At 36.4% G+C, this 26,583-nt stretch overlaps 1 protein-coding gene and 1 long non-coding RNA gene across 5 annotated transcripts in view; both read right to left on the bottom strand.

Moving 5' to 3' along the window:
* Positions 1-26,583, bottom strand: part of XRN1 (5'-3' exoribonuclease 1) — a 164,586-nt gene that overhangs the window by 77,440 nt on the left and 60,563 nt on the right. For 3 of the 4 annotated variants that reach the window (XR_005065238.1, XM_037037720.1, XM_037037721.1), the window contains exons 19-25: positions 25,728-25,831; positions 23,175-23,306; positions 10,408-10,570; positions 9,297-9,410; positions 7,186-7,284; positions 4,558-4,673; positions 3,892-4,038 (exon numbers count right to left, since the gene is read on the bottom strand). Coding sequence is in view for 3 of the 4 variants with exons in the window: in XM_037037720.1 (XP_036893615.1) it covers positions 3,892-4,038; positions 4,558-4,673; positions 7,186-7,284; positions 9,297-9,410; positions 10,408-10,570; positions 23,175-23,306; positions 25,728-25,831 (875 nt within the window). In the remaining variant the exon portion in view is untranslated. Of the gene's footprint in view, positions 1-3,891; positions 4,039-4,557; positions 4,674-7,185; positions 7,285-9,296; positions 9,411-10,407; positions 10,571-23,174; positions 23,307-25,727; positions 25,832-26,583 lie in introns of those variants that run through there. The other variant, XM_037037722.1, reaches the window with a different exon arrangement.
* On the bottom strand, positions 18,782-21,073 carry LOC118980975 (uncharacterized). Its single transcript, XR_005065239.1, has 3 exons — positions 21,060-21,073; positions 19,952-19,957; positions 18,782-19,001 (listed from the first exon to the last, which is right to left on the bottom strand). It is a non-coding gene; the product is annotated as an uncharacterized LOC118980975 (long non-coding RNA).

The raw sequence follows: 26,583 nt of genomic DNA, 5'->3' as shown, positions 1-26,583 counted from the left end.
CACCCAAAATATTTAAGGAACTCATACAACTTAACACCAAAAAGAGAAACAATCTGATTTAAAAGTTGGCAAAGAACCCAAACAGACATTTCTCCAAAGAGGACACACAGATATATGAAAAGATGCTCCATGTCACTACCATCAGAGAAATGCAAATTAAATCTACAATGAGATATCATCTCACACCTGTCAGAATGGCTATCATCAATAAACCAACAACCAGCATTGGCAAGGACTTGGAGATTGAAAATTGGTATGGCACAATGGAAAATAATATGGAGTAATAGCCAGAAAATTAAAAAACAAAACAACCATAAGATCCAGAAAACCCACTTCTGAGTATTTATGCAAAGCAACTCTAAACACTAATTTGAAAATATAAATTAATTCCTATATTCATTGCCACATTACTTAGAATTACCAAGATATGGATGAAACTCAAGTGCCCATCAATAGACAAGATGAAAAGCTGTGGTGTGTATGTATGTGTGTGTATATACACACACACAATACACATATATACACAGTGGAATATTACTTGGCCATAAAAAGAACAAACTCTTACCATTTGCAACAGCACTGATGGACCCAGATGGTTTTATGCAAATAAGTCAGACAAAGCCAATACCATATGATTTCACGCACATGTGGAATCTAATGAACAAACTGAACTAACAAGGGAAACAGACACAGACTCATGGACAGAGATCAGGATGACAGCAAGGGGCAGCAGGGACGTTAGAGATGGAGGGAGCAAGCAAACAGGAAAAAGGGCTCATGGACATGGACAACAGTGTGGTGTTTGGGGGGCCATATAAGGGGAGGGGAGGTATTGGGAAAAATACAGCAAAAATTTTTTTTATTTAAAAAACAGAATAAATGAACTAAGAAAACAGAACAAACTTATAGGCATGGAGAATAAAATGATGGTTGCCAGATGGGAGGGGACTTGGGAGGCTGGGTAAAAAGGTGAAGAAGGGATTAAGAAGTACAAATTGGTAGTTAAAAAATAGTCACAGGGCTATAAAGTACAGCACAGGGAATGTAGTCAATAATACTGCAGTAACTGTGTACGATGTCAGGTGAGTTCTAGACCTATCAAGGCGATCACTTCAGAAACTATATAAATGTCTAAACAGTAGCTGTACACCTGAGCGTAATAGAATATTGAATGTGAACTGTAATGAATTTTTTTCATTTTTTAAAGACAATTAAAACAACTTTCTAGGGGAAAATGCATAGAAAATAAAATCCCAAATGTTTTACTGAGGTCAATAATCATACCACTGGTCTGCAGAACTGCTACACAATTTTCTCAATCTTCATTTCCTTATCTGTACCCCAGCAACCCAGGAACCACATGTTAGGAAGCACGGCTGTAAAATCCTACTGTAGTCTGAGAGGCATTGCCATAAACTCCTTAATCTAAGATAGTGCTTCCTCCTTTGAGGCAGGGACTTTCTGTAGTTTCATTTACTCACAAATCTTTCTAGATACCTTGCCACCACCCCAGTTTAGAATCTGAGCAAACCATTCTGCTTTCCTGCTGCTCACAGCAATCTTGATTCATCCTTGAGATTCTTACCTCATGTGTAAAAAACTACTAATTAGCTCAAAATAATATAGCAACTCTGAAACTTTGTATCTTCTAACAGTTTCTGTCTCCCTTTGGTTCCAAATACTTCAATTCCTTTTTTTGAAATCATTGCTTACAACAAATGTACTTTGTGTCTAGAATTACCAGGGAAACTGTTAAAAGTATCATTGGGCTGCGATAGAAAGACTTTTCCTAAGACTCGGATGCACACAGGCGCTGAAGGACAGTGTTGGCCTTTCGCCTGTCCCTTGTGGTTGGTGCTGGGCCGGGGGTAGTGGGTGGGCTGGCAGGGCTCCTGCACACGTAGTCAGAGCAGGGACCCAGGGGCTGCTGGAGTCCCAGCTCTGGCCCTGGTTGCCAAACCACAACGCCAACCCGCCGCTCCCTCAGAACAAAGGCTCAAGTAGTCATTTGGCTCGACCTGCTCCTGGGCGACTGCTGTGGTTGAAAAGCACTTCTAACAGGGTTCGCAGGGTGGGAAGCAAGCAAATGGGGAATTCCGGGTCCCGGGAATGGTTTAGGTAACCCACGGCTCCTGCCCTGATAAACTGCCAACTGCAACATAAAACGATGTTGGTACTGGAAAGATGAGTAAATAAAAATACCAAGTTCGACCAACATCATTTTTAGTGCGTTGGTAATTGTGTAGAAATCTGCACTTTGTTAAACTGAGAACCGAAGAGTTACCTGTTTTTGGTTGCTTCATTAGGATTTACTAACAATAACAACTAATGACTTGGTGGGTTTCTACAACAAGAAAAAGATTTTGCATTTTCAAAAAGAAGACAAAAAAGGCAAGATTATACAGTGTAATAAAGACAGTCTCTTAAATAAATGGCACTGAGAACACTGGACAGATAAATGCAAAAGAAAAAAGAAAGAAAGAAACCACACCACTCTTTACACCATGTAGAAAAATAAACTCAAAGTGCATTAGAGACTAAAATTTAAGACTGAATTCCATACAACTCCTAGAAAAAAACATAGGCAGTAAAATCTTTCACATCACTCTCAGTAATGGTTTTTTTAATATGTATCCTGAGGAAGGGAAACAAAAGAAAAAATAAACAAAAGAGTTATCAAACTAAAGTATTTTTTGCACAGAGGAAAAAGATTATCAACAAAACAAAAAGATAACCTATCAAATGGAAGAAATTTGGCAAGATACATCCAATAGGGGGTTAGTGTGCAAAATGCATGAAAACTCACACATTTTAACACCAACCCCCCCCAAACAATCCAATTTTTCATAGTACAGAGGAGCTGAAGAGATATTTCTCCAATGAGGACAATTAATGGTCAATAAACATATGAAAAGTTGTTCAACATCACTGAACATCACAGAAATGCAAATTAAAACCAGTGAGGTATCACCTCACAACTGTCAGAATGGAGAAAAGGGAACCTTTGAGCACTGGGGGTATTAGAAATTGGTGCAGCCACTATGGAAAACAGTATAGAGGTGCCTCAAAAGACTATCTACTATGTGACTTAGCAATCCCATTTGTGAGTGTCTGAAGAAATCCAAAACACTAATTCGAAAAGGCATATGCACCTCTGTATTTAATGTAGCGTTATTTTCCATAGCCAACATATGAAAGCAAAGTAAGTGTCCATTGACAGCAAATGGATAAAAAAGATGTCGTACATATATGGTGTGGAATATTACTCAGCCATAAAGAATCATGGCATCTCACCACTTTCGACAGTATGGATGGACCTACAGGATATTATGCTATATGACATAAGTCACACAGAGAAAGACATATAACACATGACTTCTCTTATATGTAGAATCTAAAACATAAATGAATGAAACAGAAATAAACTTATACATACAGAGAACATTTTGATGGTTTATCACATGACATGGGTATTGTGAGTATGGATGAAAAAAAGGGAAGGTATGAAGAAATACAAGTTGGCAGTTATGAAAATAGCCTCAAGGATATAAAATATAACATAGGGAATATAGTCAGTATAATTGTAAAAGTATGTATAATGTCAGGTGGGTACTAGATTTTTTGGAGTGATCACTTTGAAAGTTATATAGATATCTAATCACTATGTTGTATATCTGAAACTAACATAGTATTGTATGTCAACTGTAATTAAAAAAACTTTTTAAAATTAAAATAAATAAATCTCTGACAATGCCAAAAATATTCATATGTAATACATGTCAAATTTTCCCAAAAGAAACATCTTTCCTCTAAAATTGCTATCAGTAAGGCAAAATTATTATTCCACTCCCACGTTTCTGGATGCCCAGTAGCATCTTGCTCAGCACTTACCTCTCTATGTACTCTGCAAGCAGCTGTTCTGCAGCAGATGAATACGTCCATTCATTTCCAACTTTCTTTGTATATCCAGGTACCTCTTCATTTTTTTTGTTGAACTTGAGATTCAAACCCACATTCGCTTTATGGTCTCCATGAGGGCTAAATTTAAACCACACATACACATACAAGTTTTAAAATTTTGTTAAAAGAACAAAAGGTTTTGCTTTCAATTCTTAGAAAAACTGAGTTTTGGTTGTCTTCTGTATTTTAATTACCACAGTTTTTCCAAAGTAGCAGTACTCAAAAAACTAGAGGAAAGGCTTCAAAATCCAAGTTAACAAATAGTTAGCATATTAATAGTTAGCATATATTATGTAATTAATCAGGAGAGTGAAATAAAAAATGCAGGGAAATATATTATTGAGATTCACACACACCTTGATACCTTATTTCAAGGTTCAATTTGTTAGCTGCTAAAAATAACAGTTGTCTTTTCAACCACTGATAACATGCATCATTTAGATAACATATTACCATCAGAGGATTTTATGCAAAATTTTTAAGGACAAGTCAGAGCAATCAATGACAGAAAATATATGCAGAAATATTAACCATTTTATCTTTATCATTAAATTTTTTTCTGCCACTTTTAAGCAAATTTCTTTAACATAAACTTACTTTCTCCTAGATCCTCTTCCAATAAAAATACTTCCTGTAAACCTTGAAACAAGGTATCCACTCACTCCAAGGCGACTGGCCAACACATATCCTGGGTTGTACTTTATAGAATATTTCTTTAAATATAAAAACAAAAAAGTCATTACAGAAACACAAAGCATTCAATGTTATTTCTTCATGTTTAAAGTTTGGAGGTATCCAAGACGAGATTAGTCATTGGACTGTAGCTATATAAAAACTCTCAAAAGTAAGTGGTCACTTCCCTTTCTTTTTAAAGGCTCTGTAGGCAGAATTTCCCTGCTCTTCTTCCTCCTTACAGGACAAAACTTCCAAGGGCCGGTAAAAGGAAGAGGAAATACACAGTTTGTGAACCTGTCTCAAGAAATAAACTCTACTCTAAATACTAAGTGGCAAACACTGCAGCTAAGAATTATATTTTTAAAAATTAATTTTTATATTCTAAGTAGGGCTTAGTAAAGTACCTGGGACAAAAATGAGGCCTTGATAATTACTATAATCAATAAAACATAAGTATGTCATCAAAATAGCTGCTACTGAACAAAATTAACAGTACACTTCATATATGGATATAAGTACCTGTTTCTCCTAATACTTATGATCACAGGAATGTAACAAGTATGTGTAAGTTTATAATTAACACAGTCAATAAAATGTAATCTTCAGGAAAGAAACCATGCAGATTGTCAATTTTTGGAAAAAAAAATCAGATCACATAATTTCTAACCAGGAAGCAAACTGAAAACCCAGCACCGAGTGTGGTGAGTGACCACACGCTTCTAACTGTGCAGTTACTCACACTTATTTCACATGGGTTTCAGGTGCTCCGCTTACATTAATGAGTATATAAATAAATAAGTGTACTATGTTTACATGAGTTATATATTTTATATAAACATTTTATATGAATATAAGGACATTTTATCACCAATATATACAAAACTTCCAGAGATTGGTAAGGAATTAATTCAGACACCATTATTTTTTAATGATCATGTCTACTATCACTTCAAAATAGACAAATATTTTTAGTGGTCTGGAATATAAAGACACTATTAAAATATATTAATAGACTAGTAAAGAATATGACACAGTTTCTCCATCAAGAATCTTATCAGATTTGGAAATACAGACAAATCAAGTATGCTTTCCAGAACAGATAGTAAAAATTGAGGTAGGTGTTCTCTATCACAGGTAGTACCACTTTTCTAATAACCATTAAGTTACAATAATCGACACAGGCTACTAGAATTCGGTGTTCAGGTGCCAAGGGTGCCAACTGTCCTGCGAGATAAAGGACATAACTGTCCAGCCCAAAATATCAATAGTATTTCTCTTGGGAAATACAGGGTTATAGTATAATCAAAATTAATTAAAACCATATAAATATCTTAGAACATGTAAAATAAACAGCCGAGAACATTACAGAAGAGAAAGAAGGCTTCAACAGAAGTTAAAGGTACATAAAGAAAACGCCTCTTGAAGAAAGCCCACCGAGCAACACTGTGCACCAGAAGTGAGCAGCCTCCTAGAAAAAGGCAGGCGTGAGGGAAGGAACCAAAGGTCTTCCAACGACATCCAGAACAGAACCTCAGCCTCTTTATCTAACGGGCCACTCTCCTGGTTTCCTGACTGCTTTCTGGATTCTTTCTCCAAAAGAGGCCTCATGGTAAGACTTTAGGAAGTTTTCTGCCTTCCCTAAAGTCTCCTCATGGGCACGCTGATACTCGGTGCCTTAAATTCATCCCACAGGATAAGCTTTAGATTTGGCCATTAGAGAAAATAAAAGTACCAACAGCTGGCTGCTTGTGAATTAATTTTAGTCAAGTTAATTATCCAGTCATTAAGCAAAAATAACATACCAGCATCCTTCCCTTATTTTAACAGGGAAAAATAAAAAGAAGCCAGTAAACATCTTTGGAGAAATAGGTCCCGAGGAAGGATGCTGTGTCCTTGCATAAAATTTCCTCACTGACTCAAGTGGCTGTTTGTCTTTAGCTGAGTAGAGACATTTAATTTGTAGAGGAAGTCCATTTCTCATGGTAACTAAAAATGTAGGCTTTAATTATGAAATATTTTTAAAAAAACCAAGTTTATCCCCAGAGGGTATGCTAATCAATGTGCTGCATAAAAGCTTGGCTACAATAACCTATAATAACCATTAGAGATTAACAATGGGATTTCAGTGATTTCTCCCTCAGAGGTCTACATGAAGTTCTGAGCAAAGTTTACACTGATTTTTAGGTAATCCTAGATGTAACTTTGAGAGCCTTTAATCAGTACTCAATAAAATATTTGCGATACATTCAAAGAAGTTGGCAAAAATATCCTTCTAATATATCTATATTTATTTTTTTTAAAGATTTTATTTATTTTTAGAGGGGGCAAGGGAGGGAGAAAGAGGAGAGAAACATGGATGTGTGGTTGCCTCTCACACACCCCTCACTAGGGACCTAGCCCGCAACCCAGGCATATACCCTGACTGGGAATCAAACTGGCCACCCTTTGGTTCGCAGGCCAGGACTCAATCCACTGAGCCACACCAACCAGGACCCCTCTAATATTTTTAAAGCTCAATTTGGATTAAACGATATGGAGTATAGTACTCACGTGCTGGTTCTGTATTAAAGCATCAAGACTGGGTTCACATGGAATGCTGAAAACCACACGAATCCTACCTTCTGTAATCACGTCCCCTGAATCCTGAACCTTGCAGGAAAAAAAAATCACAGTATGTTTTAGTCTGTTTCACTACATTTTATTTACTTGACTTTTCTACTTAATTGAACACCTTATTATTTCTGAGATACAATTAGACAACAAAGTTAGATAGTGGAAATTCTCTTGGAATTTGTAAGTAAGTGAATGTAATTAAACTGTAAATTTGAGTCACTGTATCTTGTTAACCTGTCTTTTTTAAATTAACTTTTAATTTGCAAATAATTAAAAGTTAACCAGTCTTTTTTTATATTAAATTTTAATTTGCAAATAATTTCAAACTACTAAAAAGTTGCAAATACAGGTCAAAGAACACCTGAAGAACACTTACCTAAATTAACCTACTTGTTAACATTTTCTTCTACTTGTGTTAACATTTGTGCTCTGCCTGTGCATTTAAACATATGCAATTATTCCTCTGAACCTTTGGAGGGTATATTACATGTATTGTGCTGCTTATCCCTAAGTATTTCAGTGTCTATTTCCTAAGAAGGATATTTTATTATATAATCACAGTATAATTATTAAGTACAAAATTTACATTGATAAAATACTTTAAACTACTGTCCTATTTTGCCAGTTGACCTAAAAATGTAATTTATATAAAAAAAAAAAAACCCTTTCTCCCTCTACTGCAGGATCCAGGTTATGACCAGATATCGCATTTAACTGTCATGTCTCTTCAACTTCCTTCAATCTAGAATACATCCAGACTTCTTCTCTCTCTTTCATAAACTGACACTTTGAAGAATAGAATTCATTCCTCCCTCTCTACCCTGCCTTAAAAAATAAAGGTTATGGATTTTCAAATTCTCTGATGCTTCCTTGTGATTAGCTTAAGGTTATGTAATACTCAGAGCCAGAACACTGCACGGGGGATGTGTGCCTCAAGTATCACACCTGGAGATACACGATATATTGAATAGTTTCACCTGTCCTCACCGTACTACTAATTTTGATCACAGCATCAAGATGTTGCTCACTTTCTTCACTGTACAGTTACAATTATTTATTGCCCTCAAAACTAATAAACAGTTTGTGGGAAAACGCTTTCAAGACTATGAAAATACCCGACTCCTGATCAAAAATTTCCTCTAGATTTAGTTTCCAAGAATGATCGTTGCCTAATGCAATCTATGTCCTAATGGTTGTGAAAGATGGTTTCTACCCCAGCATTACCCCCACATTCACCTTTGACACGATACTCTAAGCAAGAGCCCTTCCCTTCACTATTTATTATCTATTACCACTAAGTAATTATAAATTCCAATCTCCCCCTACCAATGATTTATAGTTCATTACTGTACTTCATTATTTTGACACTCAATTTGTCCCAGACTTGACCAGCAGGAGCCCCTTAAACCTGGTCCCCGTGGATGTGTGATGTGTGATGTGCTCCCACCATTCTTTTGAGCATTCCCTTACTTTCTAATACAAGAGGTTTCAGGCTCATCTTGCACCTACCCTGCCCAGCCCTGTGCCCCACCGTTTCTCTGAGAAGCCCTGTTCTTTTTAGTGGGACATGGCATTACAGGTCAAGGTCCCTGTATTACATGTGTTCACTGCTACCAAAGTGCCTTCACTTCTGATCCTTTAGTGCAAAAAGAGCTAGAAAATACATGTATGTATTGGCATACATGCCTATTTGCATGTACTTTTTTCCACATGAGAACTGGACTGCCACAAAGTATCAACACATTTACAAATTCATCAACCCAATAATACATCTAAAATAACTATAGAATTGATTTATATATACCACCACAATATAACACTAAAGAGAGCAGGATTTGAATTCTTTTTTTTTCTCCCCACCTCCTGACACCAACCTACTCAAGACTAAAAATATACATAGCCAAATACCATGTTCATTAGTTAGATGAAGAATTAATTTTTATTTTTCCCCTTCAGTATTACCTTTTTTTACACCTAAAGGAAGAGAAGCTAAAGAACTGTATTAAGTTCAAACCAGAAAAAAATTAATTAACAATAACAGAACTAACTTCTCCAGCACAGCCGTAATAGGGGGTTCCCAGCATAAAGACCATACTTCTTGGAGGAAACAAGTCATCCAATGTTTTGATATTGGAGAAACGGGAATCAAAAGCTCGGATGTCCTATACAGAATGAAATATAAAAGTATACCATCACAATCATAACTTCTATAGACTGCAAACCAAGTTTTTTTCCTGTGGGATTATGGTGATATTATCTATAGATGTCAAATTTAAAGAGTGTCTACCCTACCTAACAACACTAGTAACTAAAATTAACTGACTGCTTATATACCAGATAACTTCTAGGTATGTCACATATTTATAAATTCATTTAATCCATAAGACAACCCTCTGTGATAGAGACTATTATTTGTTGCTTATTTTCCTTTTAAATATTTTATTCATTTATTTTTAGAGAGAGGGGAAGGGAGGAAGAAAAACATTGATCAGTTGCCTCTTACACGTCCCCAACTGGGGACCTGGTCTGCAACGTGGGGACCTGGTCTGCAACTTCCTAATATATTCCGACTAGGAATTGAACCAGCGACCTTTTGGTTCACAGGCCAGCACTTAAATCTATGGAGCCACACCAGTGAGGTCATATTAGTCCCATCTCACAGATGACAAAACTAAGGAACATAAATTGGGTGACTCTTGTCCATGGTCATACAGCTAGGAAGTCTGTGCTCTTAATCACTACACTGTTTCCCCCAAATTACAGTATCACCACATGCTTTAAAAAAATTCTGTCCCCATACCATATCTAAGATTACAAACACAACAGCCTTTTCCACTTATTAATTTATGTAAGGCAAACTTTTTTTTTGGAGAATAAAAATCTAAAAATGCAAGGGTATAAGTTAAGGCTGGGGTTTTTCTTTTAGAGATTAAGTTAAAAAAATAAATTAAAAAGACAAGTTCCTAACCACAAAGTCTCTTAAGTATGTAATATTCCTTTCAAAACAAACAATATTTTACAAATTATATTAAATGATAGTCTCCATTAAACATTGCTACCTTACTCTTCTATTCATAAACAAATGTTAATTATCAGCTTTTCCTTCACACAGTGTAACAGTGAACACTAAGACAGAACTGAGGCCTGATGGAGACTTACCTTAACAATAGCTTGATAAACAAAAGGAAGAACTTGTTTGGACCACTGTTTCTCTAGATGAACTTCACCATTTTGATTTATTTGATATTTACGACCTGTGAGCAACTGAGCATATACAATTACAGATGTTTCATTTATTAGTATTCCTTTTCTTCTCAGGTAGCTAAAAGAAAGAATAAAAAAAATACAGACATATCTGAGTGTGTATATTTTAGGATGATAATCATCATCCCAGCCATCATCTCATATTTAAATGCTTAAACAAATGTTAAACATTCTAACAGTTCTGAGTGCCCAACTTAAGACTTTTGCATTATTTTTTTTTCCTTACTCTGTGGATACCTCTCCCAATGTTTGTGAAATTACACAAAAACTCAGAGCTGTAAGAAACTCCTGTGTTTTTTATCCCTAGGCAGGCTACACCATAAAGAGTGAAAACAGTGCTGGAAAGAATGTGGAGAAGGTGTAACACAGGTATTGCTGGTGGGAGAGTAAAACGATGCAGTCGCTGTGTAAAACAGTCTGGCAGTTCCTCAAAAAGTTAAACAGAGAATTGCCATATAGTCCAGCAATTCCACCTCTAAGTATCTACCAAAGAACTAGAAACAGATACTTAAATATTTATATATAAAGGCTCATAGCAGCACTACACACAATAGTAAAAAGGGAGAAACAATCCAAATGTCCGCTAACAGATGAATGGATAAACAACACATGGTACATCCATACAGTGGAGTATCAGCCATAAAAAGAAATGGTTACCGATACACACTACAGTGTGTATGAACTTCAAAAACATGCGAAGTGAAAGAGCCAGACACTAAAAGTCACATATATGATTCCATTTATATGCGTCATCCAGAATAGGTAAATCCAGACAGACAGAGAAACGTTGATGGGACATTCAGTAGACCTTTTTAAGATCAAGTAGAGGTCAGCAAACTATAGCTCTGAGGCAAAACCAGACTGCCTCCTATTCCTGTAAATAAAATTTTACTGGAACATAGTTATTTATTTACTGTTATGGCTGCTTTTATGCTACAACAACAGAGTAGCTGGGACAAACAGTGTTAAGGCCTACAAAGGATAAAATATTTACTATCCGGTCTTTACAGTAAAATTTTGCTGACCCCTGATCTAAAGATACAATCATTCTTCATTTGAGGGATATTTTCTTATCTCCTTTCTATTTCTTCTCTCTAGAAGAATGGTATTAGACGGGTATTATAAATTCTGACTATTTTCATCTCACCGTGAGTTTTACTACGTGCTGATGGAATCCCTCAGCTGGTCTCTCAGCTCACTGATTCAATTTCCAGTACATCATTATTACTATTCAGACCACCTACTAGGCTCTTTATAACAATCATACTTTAATTTTTATTATGTGGTTATATATAAATATATGTATTATATAATATATAAGATATAATGTTATATGTAGAATATTTTAAGTAACTCTATAGTGTATATGTATTTTTTCACAGCAGCTTATACTTATATGGTTTTGCTCTTAATGGTAGGGTTGCTCTGAAATAAGCCATGTCATCTTAGCCAGAAACAGAAGTTTTCCAACAAACTTTTGAAGTATAGCATTCTGGTATCATTTTCTAAAAATTCAATGAAATATATTCCTACTACTTTCATTCAAAAGTTATTACATGAGTACTCTTGTAATAGAGTACTGACGAGGACATTATGAGAAAGGGAAATTGTAGGCCAATCTCTCTCCGGAAAGTAAATGCAAACATCCTCCACAAAATTTAACAAATTAAATCCCATTATACATAAAAAGAATAATATATCACAGCCAAATGGGATTACAGGAATTCAGGGGTATATTAATATTTGAAATTAAATTCATGTAATTACCTAAATTACAGAAAAAAGGAAAGCATATAATCATTTTCACAGAGGCAAAAATTTTTTTGACAAAATCAGTACCAATTAATGATTAAAAACATTTAACCTACTAGGAATGAAAGCAAATTTCCATAATCTGATAAAAATACTAAAAAATAAAAAAACTCTATAGGAATCATATTTAGGGAGTCATTTAAAGGTTTTTTCTTGAAACTGAGAATGACACCAAAGATAAACAAGAAAAATTATAAATAAAAAAAGGGAAGAAGAGTTGAACAGGCATTTCACAAGAGCATATTCAAATGGACAACAAATATAAAAGGATGTTCAACTTCATTAGCCATGAGAGAAACAGGAATTAAACAAAAACGAGATACCACTATATCAAAATGGCTAAAATGGAAAAGACAATAGTACTAAGTATTGATGAGGGTAGAGAGAAACAGAAATTCCTATAAACTGCTAAGAACATAAACTGATGTGCTAACTTTGCAAAAATCTTTTTGGTGGTATTTACTGAAACTGAGCTTAAGCATATCCTATATGAAGCAGTAATTCTACCCTTAGATATGTACAGAGCAGAAACGCCTACATATGTATTCACCAAAAGCTCCCCGTGAGAAATAACTCAAATACTCATCTACAATAGAGTGTATGAATTGTGCTGTCTTCGTAAAATGTATTACTATCTATCATTAGCAAAAATGAAAAAACTATGTTACAAATGAATATTAGAATCACAGTACTGAGCAAAAATCAGGTTCAAAAGGAACCTGGATGAATCAATTCATTCTGTATGAATCAGTCATATAACATTCAAAAATTGGAAAAACTAATCTGTTCAAAAAGTCAAAATAGTTGTCACTGGGGAAGAGAAGTGGAGAGTATCGGCTGGACAGTTGTGGTGTGAGGGGCTTTCGCTCTGAGGGATTAAGGCAATTTTTCCTTGGTTCTGTTTCTTGACTTGCACTCTGTTTATGCATGTGAAAATTTATCAAGCAATAATATACTTATGATTTGTACATATTTTTTCTCTTTATATATACTTTAAAAAACCTTTGTATTTGAACTTTCTATTTCTATAAAAAACAGTTATGTAGGACAATACTTTTTAAACTCCCAAGTGGTCAGGAGATTTTTCTCTACTTACTCTTTCTTTTTTTTTTTTTCTACTTACTCTTTCTTTACTTTATACTTTTATAGCTTTGGGGTCATTGTTATATTCTTTCTGTAGTTTTAAAATTTCTTGCATTTACTTACTAACCTAAACTAACCTAGTTTATTTTTTACATGGGGTGCAGAATCTAATCTATAATTATTAAATGTATTGATTACATTGCTTAGATTCTGTATCTGCATATTTGTTTTTGCTTTTTAAGCCTCACAGAAGGATATGTTTATTGATTTTAGAGAAGATGGAGGCGGGGAGAGGAGGAGAAAAAGAATGATTGATGGGAGAGAGAAACGTCTACCAGTTGCCTCCCATATGCACCCCAACTAGAGCTCAAACCTGCAACCTTGATACAAGGGAGGGCCCAAAAGAATCTGGAATTAATTTATAAATACTGTGTATTTATTCTTATATGTATAAACTTCAGTCACCTTCAAAGGACTCTCCATTTGATGTAATACACCTATCAAAACGTTTTTCCACTGTTCAAAAAACTTTTTGAACTTACTGTAAAAACTTTTTGATGCCTTTTGGTGCTCATGCCATTTTGTTTCACCTCTTCCACATCAGCAAGACATTTCTCTTTGAGATATTTTTTCATCCAGAGAAATTAAAAAAATGTTGTTTGGGCGAGATCAGGCGAATAGGGAGGGTGGGGCACAGAGGGCATGTCAGTTTTGGCCAAAAACTGCTGAACACTCAGCAGTGAGCTTGTAAATCACCCATCACAAAATGGCCAAATGCACTGAAAGAGGCTTGAAAAAAATTTCCCTGAAACTGAACTCGGCCTCTCACAACAATGCAGGCTAGTACACTGGTACAGATGGGTTCCTGGAACACTCACCCAGACAGGGAAGCCTGTACTACAAGGGACCCTGCCCTCCAGAAGATAATTCCAGTTTTTTTCAGGTCCCTACTGACTGGGGATTGAACCTGCAACTTTTGGGGGTATGGGACAATGCTTTAACTAACTGAGCCACCTGGCCAGGGCTCACATATTTGTTCTTTGATTAGTAGATCTGTCAGGAGCAGAAATGGCAGTCTCCCAAAATTATGGTGTTCCTTAATTTGCTTCAGTTTTTCCTGCAGATTTTAAGGCACCATTGATTGTAAGCTACTATATTATTACTTTATGTACCAGTGAGCAAAACAGAGTCCACCAATTAAACTATAACACTGTAAAACACAGTTTAAGTTCAAAGAAGACAAAAAAGTGAAAATATGCACTTCACAATCCACCAAACAAATGGGGTGTATGTTATTCAGTGTATAAAGATTTACACTGTTCTGGGTACACTGCGAAATAAACTTTCTGTAGTTATCCTTTTCCCTATGTTCTCTTTTATCTTTCCATTTTGTCTGATTTTTAACATTGCAACCTCTGCTTTCTTTCTACCTGCATTTCCCAAGTATATTTAATAATGTGTTCTTTAATGAGACTGCACAGAAACAATTATATATTTTTAAATAGTTGGAGTATAAATATAAAATTGTACTTTCTGAAGACAACAGATGATGGTGGATTACTGCACTTCACATCTTACTAATTTTGGTGTTAGGTGTACTTCCTATAGCTGGCCTACATTTGGGTAATGATGCTGGTGATATAATCAAAGTGCTTCTGTACGTTAACTCAGGAGTTATAGTCACTTATATTTAATGACACAAGTCTTAGTTTGGTCATATTTCTTTTATCTTATTTTATTTATCATTTTAAGCATCCTAAACTATGTTTTATTTTCCTTTTCTATCTTTTTTCTTTAAAATAAATTTATTTTTCAATTACAGTTGACATATATTAGTCTCAGCTGTACAACATACTGATTAGACATGTATATAACTTACAAAGTGATCAGCCCAATAAATCTAGTACCCATCTGACACCCACCATAGTTATTACAATATTACTGACTATATTCCCTGTGCTCCACTTTATATCACCATGACTATTTTGTAACTACCAATTTGCACTTTTCAATTCCTTCCCTCTTTTCACCCAACATCCTTCTCATCTGGCAGCCATCAAAATGGTCTCTGTGTCTATGAGTTTGTTTCTTGTTGTTAATTTATTTTGTTTTTGTAGGTTCCACAAATAAAAGAAAGCATATGGCCTTTGTCTTTCTCTATCTGACTTATTTCCTCAGCACAATACCCTAGGTCCATTCTCATTGTTGCAGATGGCAAGATTTCATTCTTGAGAGGTGAGTGGCATTCCATTGAATATATACACCACTTCTTTATCCATTTGTCTATCAACAGACACTTGGGTTACTCCCCCACTCGGCAATTGTAAACAATGCTGCAATAAACACATGGGTAGATATATCTTTTCAAATGAGTGTTTTGGGTTTCTTCAGATAAATACCCAAAAGTGGAATTGCTGGGTTCTTCTTTGTCTCATGCTATATAGCCTTTGTTGTAAAGTCTATTTCGTCTGGGGTAAGTATTATTAGCCCAGCTTTGTTTGTTGCCTTTTTCATATAATCTTCCATTCTTTTACTTTCAGTCTGTGTGTGTCTATCTGAAGTCAAGTCTCTTGTAGACAGCACAAATAAAGGTGTTGTTTTCTTAGCCATCCAGCTACCCTCCCCTATCTTTTGATGGGAGCATTTAATCCATTTGCATTCAAAGTAAATATTGACAGATACATAGTTACTGCCATCCTATTACTTATATTTTTATCTTTTTTACCTTTTAAAAAAGTCTCTTTAACATTTCATATAATAATGGTTTGTTGATGATGAATTCCTTTAACTTGACCTTATGTGGGAAGCACTTTATCTGCCCTTCCATTCTAAATGACAACTTTGCTGGGGAAAATAATCTTGGTTTTAGGTCCTTGCTTTTCATCCCTTTGAATTATTTCATGTCAATCCTTTCTGGCCTGGTGTTTCTGATGAGAAATCAGCTGACAATCTTATGAGAACTCCCTTGTAGTTAGCTCACTGCTCTCTTTTGCTGCCTTTAAGATTCTCTCTTTAATCTTTGGCATTTTAATTATGATTTGTCTTGGTGAGGATCTCTTCAGGTTCATGCTGTTTGGGACTCTCTGCCTTCTGGCATGTAAGTCTATTTCCTTCACTAGGTTAAGAAAGTTTTCAATAATTATTTCTTCAAAAAGGTTTTCAATTTCTTGTTCTCTCTCTTCTTACGATACACCATGACACAAATGTTGGTTCACTGGAAGTTGTCCCAGAGTTCCCTTAAACTATCTTCGTTTTTCTGGACTGTGTTTTCTTTTCCTTGTTCTGACTAGGTGTGTTCTGCTACCTTATCTCAGAAATGTTGACTTAATCCTCTTCTTCATCTAATCCACTTTTGATTCCATCTAGTGTATCCCTCATTTGGTATTACATTCTTCATTTCTAACTTATGTTTTTTATATCCCCCTTTATGTTTCCGATCTCTTTGTTGAAGTTCTGACTGAGATCACTGAATATCCTCTTAACCAGTGTTTTGAACTGTGCATCTAGTAAACTGCTTGTCTCCATTATGTTTAATTTGTTTCTGTAGTTCTGTACTTACATCTTTGTCTCCCAAGTTTTGGCAGCCTCCCTGTGTTTGTTTCTATGTATTAGGTGGAGCTGTTACGTCTCCTGGTCACACAAGAGTGGCCTTCTGCAGTAGGTGGGTGTCCAGTGGAATGCAGTCTCACTTCCTTGATCACCTGAGCCAGGTGTTCCAGATGTGTGCTTTGTGTGGGTTGTCCCTCCTGTTGTAGTTGAGTCTTGATTACTGTTGGAATGTCGGTGGGAGGTGTTGACCCTCAGGCCCATCAGTTAGGAGGGACTGCTGTGACTACAGTGGAGGAGTTTGCCACCAGGTATGTTGGTTCTGGGGCCTCTTGGGAGGTGCAGACCAAGGTTAGCCACTGCCTGAGCCCTGACCAAGGCCTCCTGGTATTAGCTACAACGTGATCTACAGATCACTGCCATTTGCGCTAAGCTTGGAGGTGACTACAAGAGGCTAGCTGACAGCTTAGGACAGCTGCTACTAATGCCAGGCTTGGATCTGCTTAGCAAGAGGTATGGGGCACGCCAAGGCCAGCTGATGCTTGCTTGGGGTTTATGAACCCCTGATAGATTTTAGGAAAGTCTGAAGCATGAGTCAAGACAGGGCATTTATATGGAAAAGCCACTGGAAGCAGCTTGGGTGGGCCTGCAAGCTGAGTGGGGCAGGGTCTAAGGGAATCACCCAAGCAGGACGAGCAGCAGGAGCCAGGTTGATGGAGACCCAGATATGAAGCCTGCCTGAGATGCAGGGGAAGGGCTCGGGAAAGGCACCGTGGCTTCTGCCAGCAATTCTGTCTGGGCTATATCTCTCGCCCTCACCCTGAACCTGGACAATTCAGTTCCTGCCTGTAAGTCTAGGTAAGTCCACATGTGAGCCCTTTAAGAAGAGTGCTTGTAATTCCAGCAGCCCTCTGTCAGTCTTAGCCTCAATTCCTGCTGGATTTCATAGCCAGAAGTTACGGGAACTTCTTTCCTGGCACTGGGACGTGAGCTGGTGGTATGGGGACGGGACCCCTTGTTCTTCAGGAGGAACCTCCACTGCCAAGATCTCTCTCCTGATTTCTAACCACCATATGTGGGAGTGGGACCAGCCTGCTCTGCACCTCCATTCCTCCTACCAGTCTCAATGTGGCTGCTTACGTATACCCTTAACTACAGGACTTTTGTTCAGCTGGACCTCAGGGCCTCGCCAATGACTGTTCTGTAGTTTGACTGTAATTTTGATGTGGTTGTGAGAGCAGACAAATATACCATCTCCCTACGCCACCATCTTGGCCAGAAGATTCCTATATTCGTTTTTTCATTTGACTTTTTCCTGGTCAGTAATTTGCAAGTTAGAAACCTTGCTTTATATTCCAATCAATGGTTACTTTTGAATTAAACTTCTAAAAAGTTTAATTTCATATTTCCCCCAAATTTCCAAATTATAAACAAGCTATCTTATAACTTTCTCATATCTAAAATGAGAATTAGTACTTGAAATAAACACTTTTGATAGTTTCCGTGTTTACCACCAGTCTTCTGATAACTCAATTTTTTATGTTGCTCCACCTCTTGTTTGAAGTGCAGGGTTTAAGCACTTCCTACAAACTACCCTCTAAGTGCATCACCAGCTTCTCCATAATATCCCATAAAGTATCCCCTTGTTCCCTTCTCCCAGTCTTCTGTTCTTTAATTCTTAAATCTTTTCACTCCATAATATCCTCAATATCCACCTTCTTCAATGAAGGTATCAACACTTCCTGTGTAGCTCTTTCAAGTGGTGTCCTCTTCATGGTTGTTTTCAAACCGCATACGTGAGGGCCAGGAGATAGTGGTGGCATGTCGGGAGCCAACCAGCAACTGTCCCTTGACAAGGTCGAGACAGTTGAGATGCATCTGCAAGGCAGAGGCAACTGTGGCTGGATTTCCTGTCTGTCTCTCCTTACATGTTTGTTTTGGTGATCAAAAGGTGGTGGGATTGTTAGACACCCGTATTTCAGGTTCATTGATTAGCATAATTCCAATGAAGTTGTACAAAATAATTTCTTCACCAGAGAACAAAGTCCCTGAATGTCTAAAAGTTGTTGGAGTAACAGCCCCTCCTTTACCTTGAATAGGAATATATATCAATTAGACAGCCAAAGAAATAAGAGAAGCTGGTTAGCTATTAAGCATGTAGAAACTGGGGAGTCAGAGTTTATAGTACACAGAGAAACATTTTAGACAGAAAAGGATAGATAGCTAAGTTAGACATCACAAAGGCCTTATAACAAATTTCCTATTACCTCTACTCAATCTAGCGTATCCTTTTGCCCCATGACAAATTCTGAGAAACTTTAATAAACATTAAGACATTCAAACTCTGTACATACAGCTACTTCTAATTGTCTGATTTATGGCTCTCCTGGTCAAAACAATCTTTGTTTAATATAACTGAATCTATGGGAACTTTCATACTTTTCCTGGTTACCTTTGTACTGATTTTTTCTGCTTAACTGATCATGCTAGGCACCTGCAAATGTTAATCACTACCAAAAATGAAAATATAAAAACCTGCTTGTACTTGCAATAAATGGAACAGAGCTTCACTGTCCTTTGAGGTGTGTTGTTGTCTGTTACCCATCACCAACACCTTACCCACCTTTCAGGGACCCCTGGACCCTGCTGTGGCTGGACCGCAGCAGGGGTGTTCTCCTAACGGCCCCATGTGACATTCAAACCCTGAACAGTAACTACTCTTTTGTGACTCCATGATTACATATATGATCTACCCAAGACCACAGCAGTTCCACAACCTCCCCGTCTCCAATAACTCTCTCCTCCATCCTACTTACTTCAGTCATCTCTTCCCTTGGTGATGACTTGGGTCATGAAAACACCCACTACACTTTCCCCTCCAAAATCACTCAAATACCTTGTCTAAAACTTCTCCATCTAACTTGCTTGTTCAACCACTCTGTTTTAATTTAGGATCTCTAGTCCACCCATCCTTAACACTTTCTCCCAAGTTATTAACCCTCTACTTTCCTCATTTCTCTTTCTACCCCACTTAGATGCCACTGTCCTCCATTCCAGTAACATTCCTGTTAGTATCCTAAACTTCCTTGCCTCTTCATCTTTCCATTGTGCCCATCTGGCAAAATCCAGTGCTGGTTAAATCTAACTACCTGCTTTTTCTAGACATATGATTGATCAGCTCAGCTCTACTATCAAAAGACAGAGCAATCACATTAGAAGCCCACCAATAGTTCTATCCCATCTTCTTTAAGACTAGGTCTCATTTCGTCTTCAAATGTACTGTTTTCCCTCCTTTTAAATGTTGTACCTCTCTTGTCATTTGTTTTCAAACATGACTGAATCTCCCTGAATAAACCAAAAACAACACCATGCAATTCTATATCCTTCTTCAGCTATCACCTATCCTAAATCCTATCTTCAAATTATCTCATTGGTACCTTTTCAGAAGAAAGAAAATCCGTTCCACTGGAATACAGAAATTTATCAGGCTATCGTAAGTGCATAATTTGAAGGTTTCTAAAAATAAAACCACGCAATTTGGTAATTGGAAGTATTTCTTGTCTCATGTTCACAGAAAAAGGATGTGCTGAATTTAGGAGAATAAGATACATGAAGATGAAACTGAGGTAAGTAATCGCTTCTGCATTCTTGCTCTAGAAGTCTTAGAGCTAAGAATGATTTGTACAAGCATTATCCCTACTCGCTGGAACTAAGACCATCACCTCTGACATAATTTGAGAGACCATTTTACTGACATAATTTGCTAAATCATAAATAAGTGAGGTAAACCCTCAGGGGCACAACAATGGTAGTCCTGTGATTTTCACCTTGGAAGACAGACTACAAAGAGCTTGAGAAGTGTGACAGGAGAAGACAAAATGTGAAACAATATGAGGCAGAAATACAGTTAAAGAAAAGCAGTTTAAGAGGATGCCCAGAATAAATAAGCCTGAGTGCTCATGAATCTACGGAGTCTTGTCTATCCTTCTTCGCTGGCAAGAGATCTCGAACTAGCAGGTACTAGAATTCATTCTCTTGTGCGAACAAGACCAAGACCATTCGCTCAACCAGAATAGCTCTTGCTTAACCTCTCCGTAACATTTTACATGACATAGTCCCTTATTTCTAAAACATGATTTTTCTTTGATCTCCATAATACAACATGTAAATCTCCTGGGTTTTCTTCTACCTCTCAGCTTGCCTCTTTCACTCCCCTGCATCATCATCCTCAACACCGTGCCGTCTTGATCCCAACACTCCAGCCACATCGGCCATCATACACACACTGCTTTTCCTTTTGCCAAAGAACTTTGCATGTAACTTTTCCCTCATCCTGAAACATGCTGCTTTTTCACTCTTTACCTAATGCCTAGGGCAAACTCTCCCCTAGTGAGGCCAATCACTTGTACTCTATGGTCTCAGAGCACTGCTCCATCAGAGCAATCAGTCGCAGTTTCATCAAAAAATCACACAAGACATCAACATCCATCTGCCATCTAGTAGCCATAAGTTTCATGAGTGTAGGGACTGTGGAATTTTATTCAGTTAGTAGGTATCAATAAATCGGTGTTGAATATATAAACAAATGTCTAACCAGGGGTGTCCAACCTTTTGGTGTCTCTGAGCCATACTAGAAGAAGAATTGTTGTCTTGGGTCACATATTCAATATACACACAAAAAAATCTCATAATGTTTTAAGTAAATTCACAATTTTGTGTTGGGCCTCATTCATAGTCCATCCTCAGCTGCATGTGGCCCACGATCCACAGGGATTACTACAGGTGGGACACCCCTGGAAACCCACATTATTCTGAAGACTGTTTTTTCCAATTAAAAGTCTTAACTATAACAATCTCTATTTCATTCAAACAAATATTTACTGCTTAGACACCAGTCAGAAAATGAGAGCAGAGTGGTGACAAAAACAGATGTGTTCTCTACCCTATGGAACACACCATCTAAAAAAAGAGTTCTTACCCTGACCAGTGGGCTCAGCTGTGGCTGGACACCATCCTGCAAAGTGAAGGGCTGCCGGTTTGATTCCTTCAGTCCCTGGTCAGGGCACGTGCTTGGGTTGCATGTGCAGTGCCTGGTAGGGGCTTTCTTGAGAGGCAACCGATTAACGTTTCTCTCTCCCACTGATGTTTTTCTCTCACATCACTGTTTCTCTCCCTTTCCCCCCCTTCCCCTCTCTCTAAACATAAATAAATATAATCTTTTTTAAAAATTAAAAAGAGTTGTTAAGGTCATCAGATAAATTTATTACGATGATTTTGTTAATAAGCTATAAATAAATTCAGAAAGATATGAGCTGTAACAGGGTGTCTGACTTACATTGTTGGAAGGCAAAAATACGTTCTACCTCTACCCCAAGAGCTGCTGCATTTATCTCCTTCATTTAGAGTAGATGGTTTTTTATGGTGTTTTACGATTTTTCCCTGTTTATTCATCTTTAAATAAGGATATTATAGCCTAGTATTAGCTCCATAATTGTAGAAGAGGTATCTCCTTTAATTCCCCATTTCTCAATGGATGCTATTACAGTTTAAACAGGAAGGTCAGTGGCTATACATTTATAACACCATTTCATGTGCCACTGTGAGTCTCTATTGTTCTGTTTTGATTTAGGAAACCCTAGCGTTTGGACAAAGGAAGAAAGATACTGTTAGGGTGGGATTATGGGACACAACACACTTTGGTGATTGTGAAATCGAGCATTCTGAGGAAGGTTACCCTCTTGGTTATTTGGTTGGTACAGACGTTACATGTCTGGATTCAGGGGAGTATGGGGCATGGGTGTAGGGGGGTAGGTAAGGAGAGAGGATGGGAACAAAGAATAGTCTTCCCTCCTAGTTTCATTACTTATGTGTGACCAAGCAATTCAATGGCCTTATGGATAGTAGCACATAACTCTCAGATATAGGCAACAGTATTAACTGTTATTCCTAGTATTAAGCAATCACATCTTTTCTTTCTTTTTTTCTTTCTTTTATTTCAATACATAATAAAGTATTTTAGTGATGAGCTGGGCAAGATGAACTATATCTGCTGCTCACCATTATTATTTTAAACTACAAGTCATTACTTTCTTTAGAACACAAAATGAAGATGTAGTCAGTATACAGAGAGATTACTATGGTAAGTGTAAAATAAGTTAGAGGAAGAGTACATTAGATCCCACTCTAGTTCTATAATGGTAAATCCTTTTCATGACACTCACTGTTCCGAAATCCCCTGTACTTCTTTGGTCCAGTTGGACTGTTCTTTGTCCCCAAGATGAACCACTTTAGATGGTGGAGCAGTTCTTCCCAAATAGAGCTTCTGCGTTCCTGGAGGTTCTTCCAAGTAAAACCTTAAAAATTAAAATAAAAATTATATTACCTCAAAATCTGTGGTTTAATAGAGTTCTAGCAGTGTTAAGTCTTCAAAGTTAGAGATTTCTATATGGCATAACAGCAAAAAAAAAAGCCTCCTTTTTAAAAAAATGTAATATAAATTTCAGAGCAAGATCTTGTAAAACTATTTCAATCCAAATTTGAAAACAAATTACTATTCTTTCTTAAGAAACTAAACTAACATATATTGCAAAAATATAAAGATTAACTGGATTCTACAAGCCACTGTACTGGCTCCAGTTACAGGAAATACGTGGGAGGGAGGACCCACTTAAATGACACTAAGAGGAAAAGACGAAGCAAATCCAGAATTCTACACAATGACTGGCTTGCACCCTTTAAGAAAAAAGGCCGGGAACTAAGTTCAGCCAAAACTTTCTTTAGAAAGTAAATCAACGTAGAGAAATCAACTGTATTTCTACATACTAGCTGGGGAAAGTGAAATTTAAAACATCATACAATCTGTAGCTGCTCCAAACTAATTTAAATACTGATATATAAATCTAACAAAACGCATACAGGATGTGTATGCTGAAAAACAAAACAATGATAAACAGATCCACTGAGTCAGAAGACTCAACAGAGTAAAGATGTCAAATCCCCCCAAATTAATGTATAGGTTTAGTTCAATTCCTATCAAAATCTCTCCACAATTTTTGTAGATATACAACAATTTGTTCTAAAATTTATATGGAAAGCTGAAGAACGAAAAAGCTAAAAGAATTTTGAAAAATAAAAATAAGGTGAATGGAGTAACTCTCCTTAAGAGTAAGACTTACTACACAGCCCAGTAATAAGCAAGCACAGTGTGGCGCTGGCACAAAACAGACACACAGGTCAATGGAACAGAATGGAGAACTCAGAGCAGACCAACACAAATGCCCTCAACTCAACTAATTTTAAAAATCTTTTAATTACAGTTGACATTCAATATTATTATATTAGTTTTGGGTGCAGAGCATAGTGATTAGACATTTATATAATTTACAAAGTGATGCCCTGATAAGTCTAATACCCACCTGGCATTATCATACACAGTTATTACAACATTACTGACTATATTTCCTATACTGTACTCTACATCCCCGTGACTATTCTGAGACTGCCAATCTGTATTTCTTAATCTGTTCAACTATTTCCCCAGTCCCCAACCTCTCTCCCATCTGGCAACCATCAGTTCGTTCTATGAACCTATGCATCTCTTTTTGTTTTCTTGTTCACTTATTTTGTTCTTCAGATTCCAGATATAAGTGAAATCATTCAGTGCTCAACTGATTTTGAGAAAGGTGTAAAAGCAATCGTATGAAAGAACAGCCTTTTCAACGAACAATGCTGGAGCAACTGAATCTTCACAGGCCAATCAATGTATGAACCTTGATCTAAACCTCATACTACAGAAAAATTAATTCACAACAGTTCATGGGTTTAAATGTAAGAAGAGCAAAAACTATAAAGCTGTTTGAAACACAGATGAAAATCTTAGGAATCTCGGGCTATGTGAAGCGTGCTTAAACCTAAAAGCGTGATCCATTACAGAAAAAACAAATCAAACTGACTGCATCAAAAAGGCAGGGGGACTGAATTCTAATGATTAAAAAGAATCCTCACAATTTCGTACAAAACAGCAGATACCCACAAAGGAAAAATTCATACTGTTATTAAATTCTCATCAAGAAAATTACATGACAGGACATAATTAAGATATGTTTGTACAGATCTGAGGAAAAATAACTGGGCCTCTATAATTCTAATCTTATGTGGGAAGAAAACAAAACACATCTCCTGGACATGTAATAACTTAGAAAACATAACATTCCTTCATTTTCTCTGAAAAAAGTTACTTCAGAAAATTCTAGAGACATGAATATAAAACAAGAAATCAGACCAAGCCTACATGAAATAAAAATAAAAGAAAAAGAATAACTTGTCTAAATAATCATAGATAAAATGACTGTGAACTTATATAAAATATTTTTTAAATTTTTAAATAATGTTTTTAAAAATTTATCATTTAAAAGAAACCCGGAAGGGATAGAGTAAAGGTAAGGTTACATATATCTATTAATTCTTATCACTAAGACAAATATAGATGCTAAATAATATAATGATGACTGGTAGATAAGAATTAGGCTATAGAACTTCCAAGCTATTAAAAGGAAAAGAAGACAAAAAATAATATATATACCTAAAATATCTCAAGAGGGGTACAATAAACTGTCAACAATGGTTAAACTTCAAGTAGTGTGATTAGAGAACTTTCATTATCACTATACAGTATGAATATTTTTATAATAATGATATCAATTAAAATATATCTGTAAAAGCTATTAAGTAGCAAAGCAAATATAAATTTTAAAAAATTATAAATCAAATCTTACTTGGTTTCTCCATCTGACACACCAACAACTCTAGCTTCTTCAAGATGAGGCCAATTAACAAAGACAGACTTTCCAAGCACTGCTGAAGCTACATTTTCTACACTCTTAAAGCAAAAGCAGAGAAATTCATTCATATTTCAGGACCAGGAGAAAATTTTAAAGAAACAATATTATATAATTAAAACCTGGCTTGTGTTTATAACTATGTATTTAAAACCTTAAAAAAAAACTCTACGTAAATAATTAAAACATATAGCATGCTCACTCAAGTCAATTATTCCCTATAATACCCGTTTCCCAATAGTTCTCAGCTCTGCTGCTTTTCTCAGTGTTACTACAACGTAATTATTGCATCCACTGAAGCTCAGTTAAGTTTTCTCTTCTTTAAGTTGTACCTGAATAGCTAAGTACTCTTTTCTTTCTAGTACATTCTCCAGCATTTCTGGGATTTTTTTAGATTTTAAATTTTCCTTTCCTTTTCTAAACAATTATTTTTCAATTGTTTTTACCCGCACACCTTTCTTCACCCTTCAATTTAGTACGAACGTGTAAAAGTTAGCCAAATGCACCTTCCCCTCTGCCAGCCTCCTCTTATTTGACTGGCAGTATGACCGATTTCCAAGTACATGACATTAGGGATCTTGCCTCTCATTCATTTTCTCACCAGCCCTGGCTGTTGTTTAGTAGAGTGGTCCACTGATTTAAATTGTGAATGAAATTACTTGGGGAGAAAATAAGTTTTAGTAAAACCAAACAGAAAATCACTGACCTACAATGTATCAATGTCCATAAATAATAGCCAACATTCGCAGAAATAGTGTTTGGCAAGAACCTGAAGTTCCTAGTTCTGCTGCTC

Source organism: Sturnira hondurensis, unplaced genomic scaffold (assembly GCF_014824575.4).
Source record: "Sturnira hondurensis isolate 20B ecotype Veracruz unplaced genomic scaffold, ASM1482457v3 Scaffold0023357, whole genome shotgun sequence".
Classification (NCBI taxonomy): domain Eukaryota; kingdom Metazoa; phylum Chordata; class Mammalia; order Chiroptera; family Phyllostomidae; genus Sturnira; species Sturnira hondurensis.
Note: the sequence above shows the minus strand (reverse complement) of the source record. Positions and strands in the feature narration are given on the sequence as shown.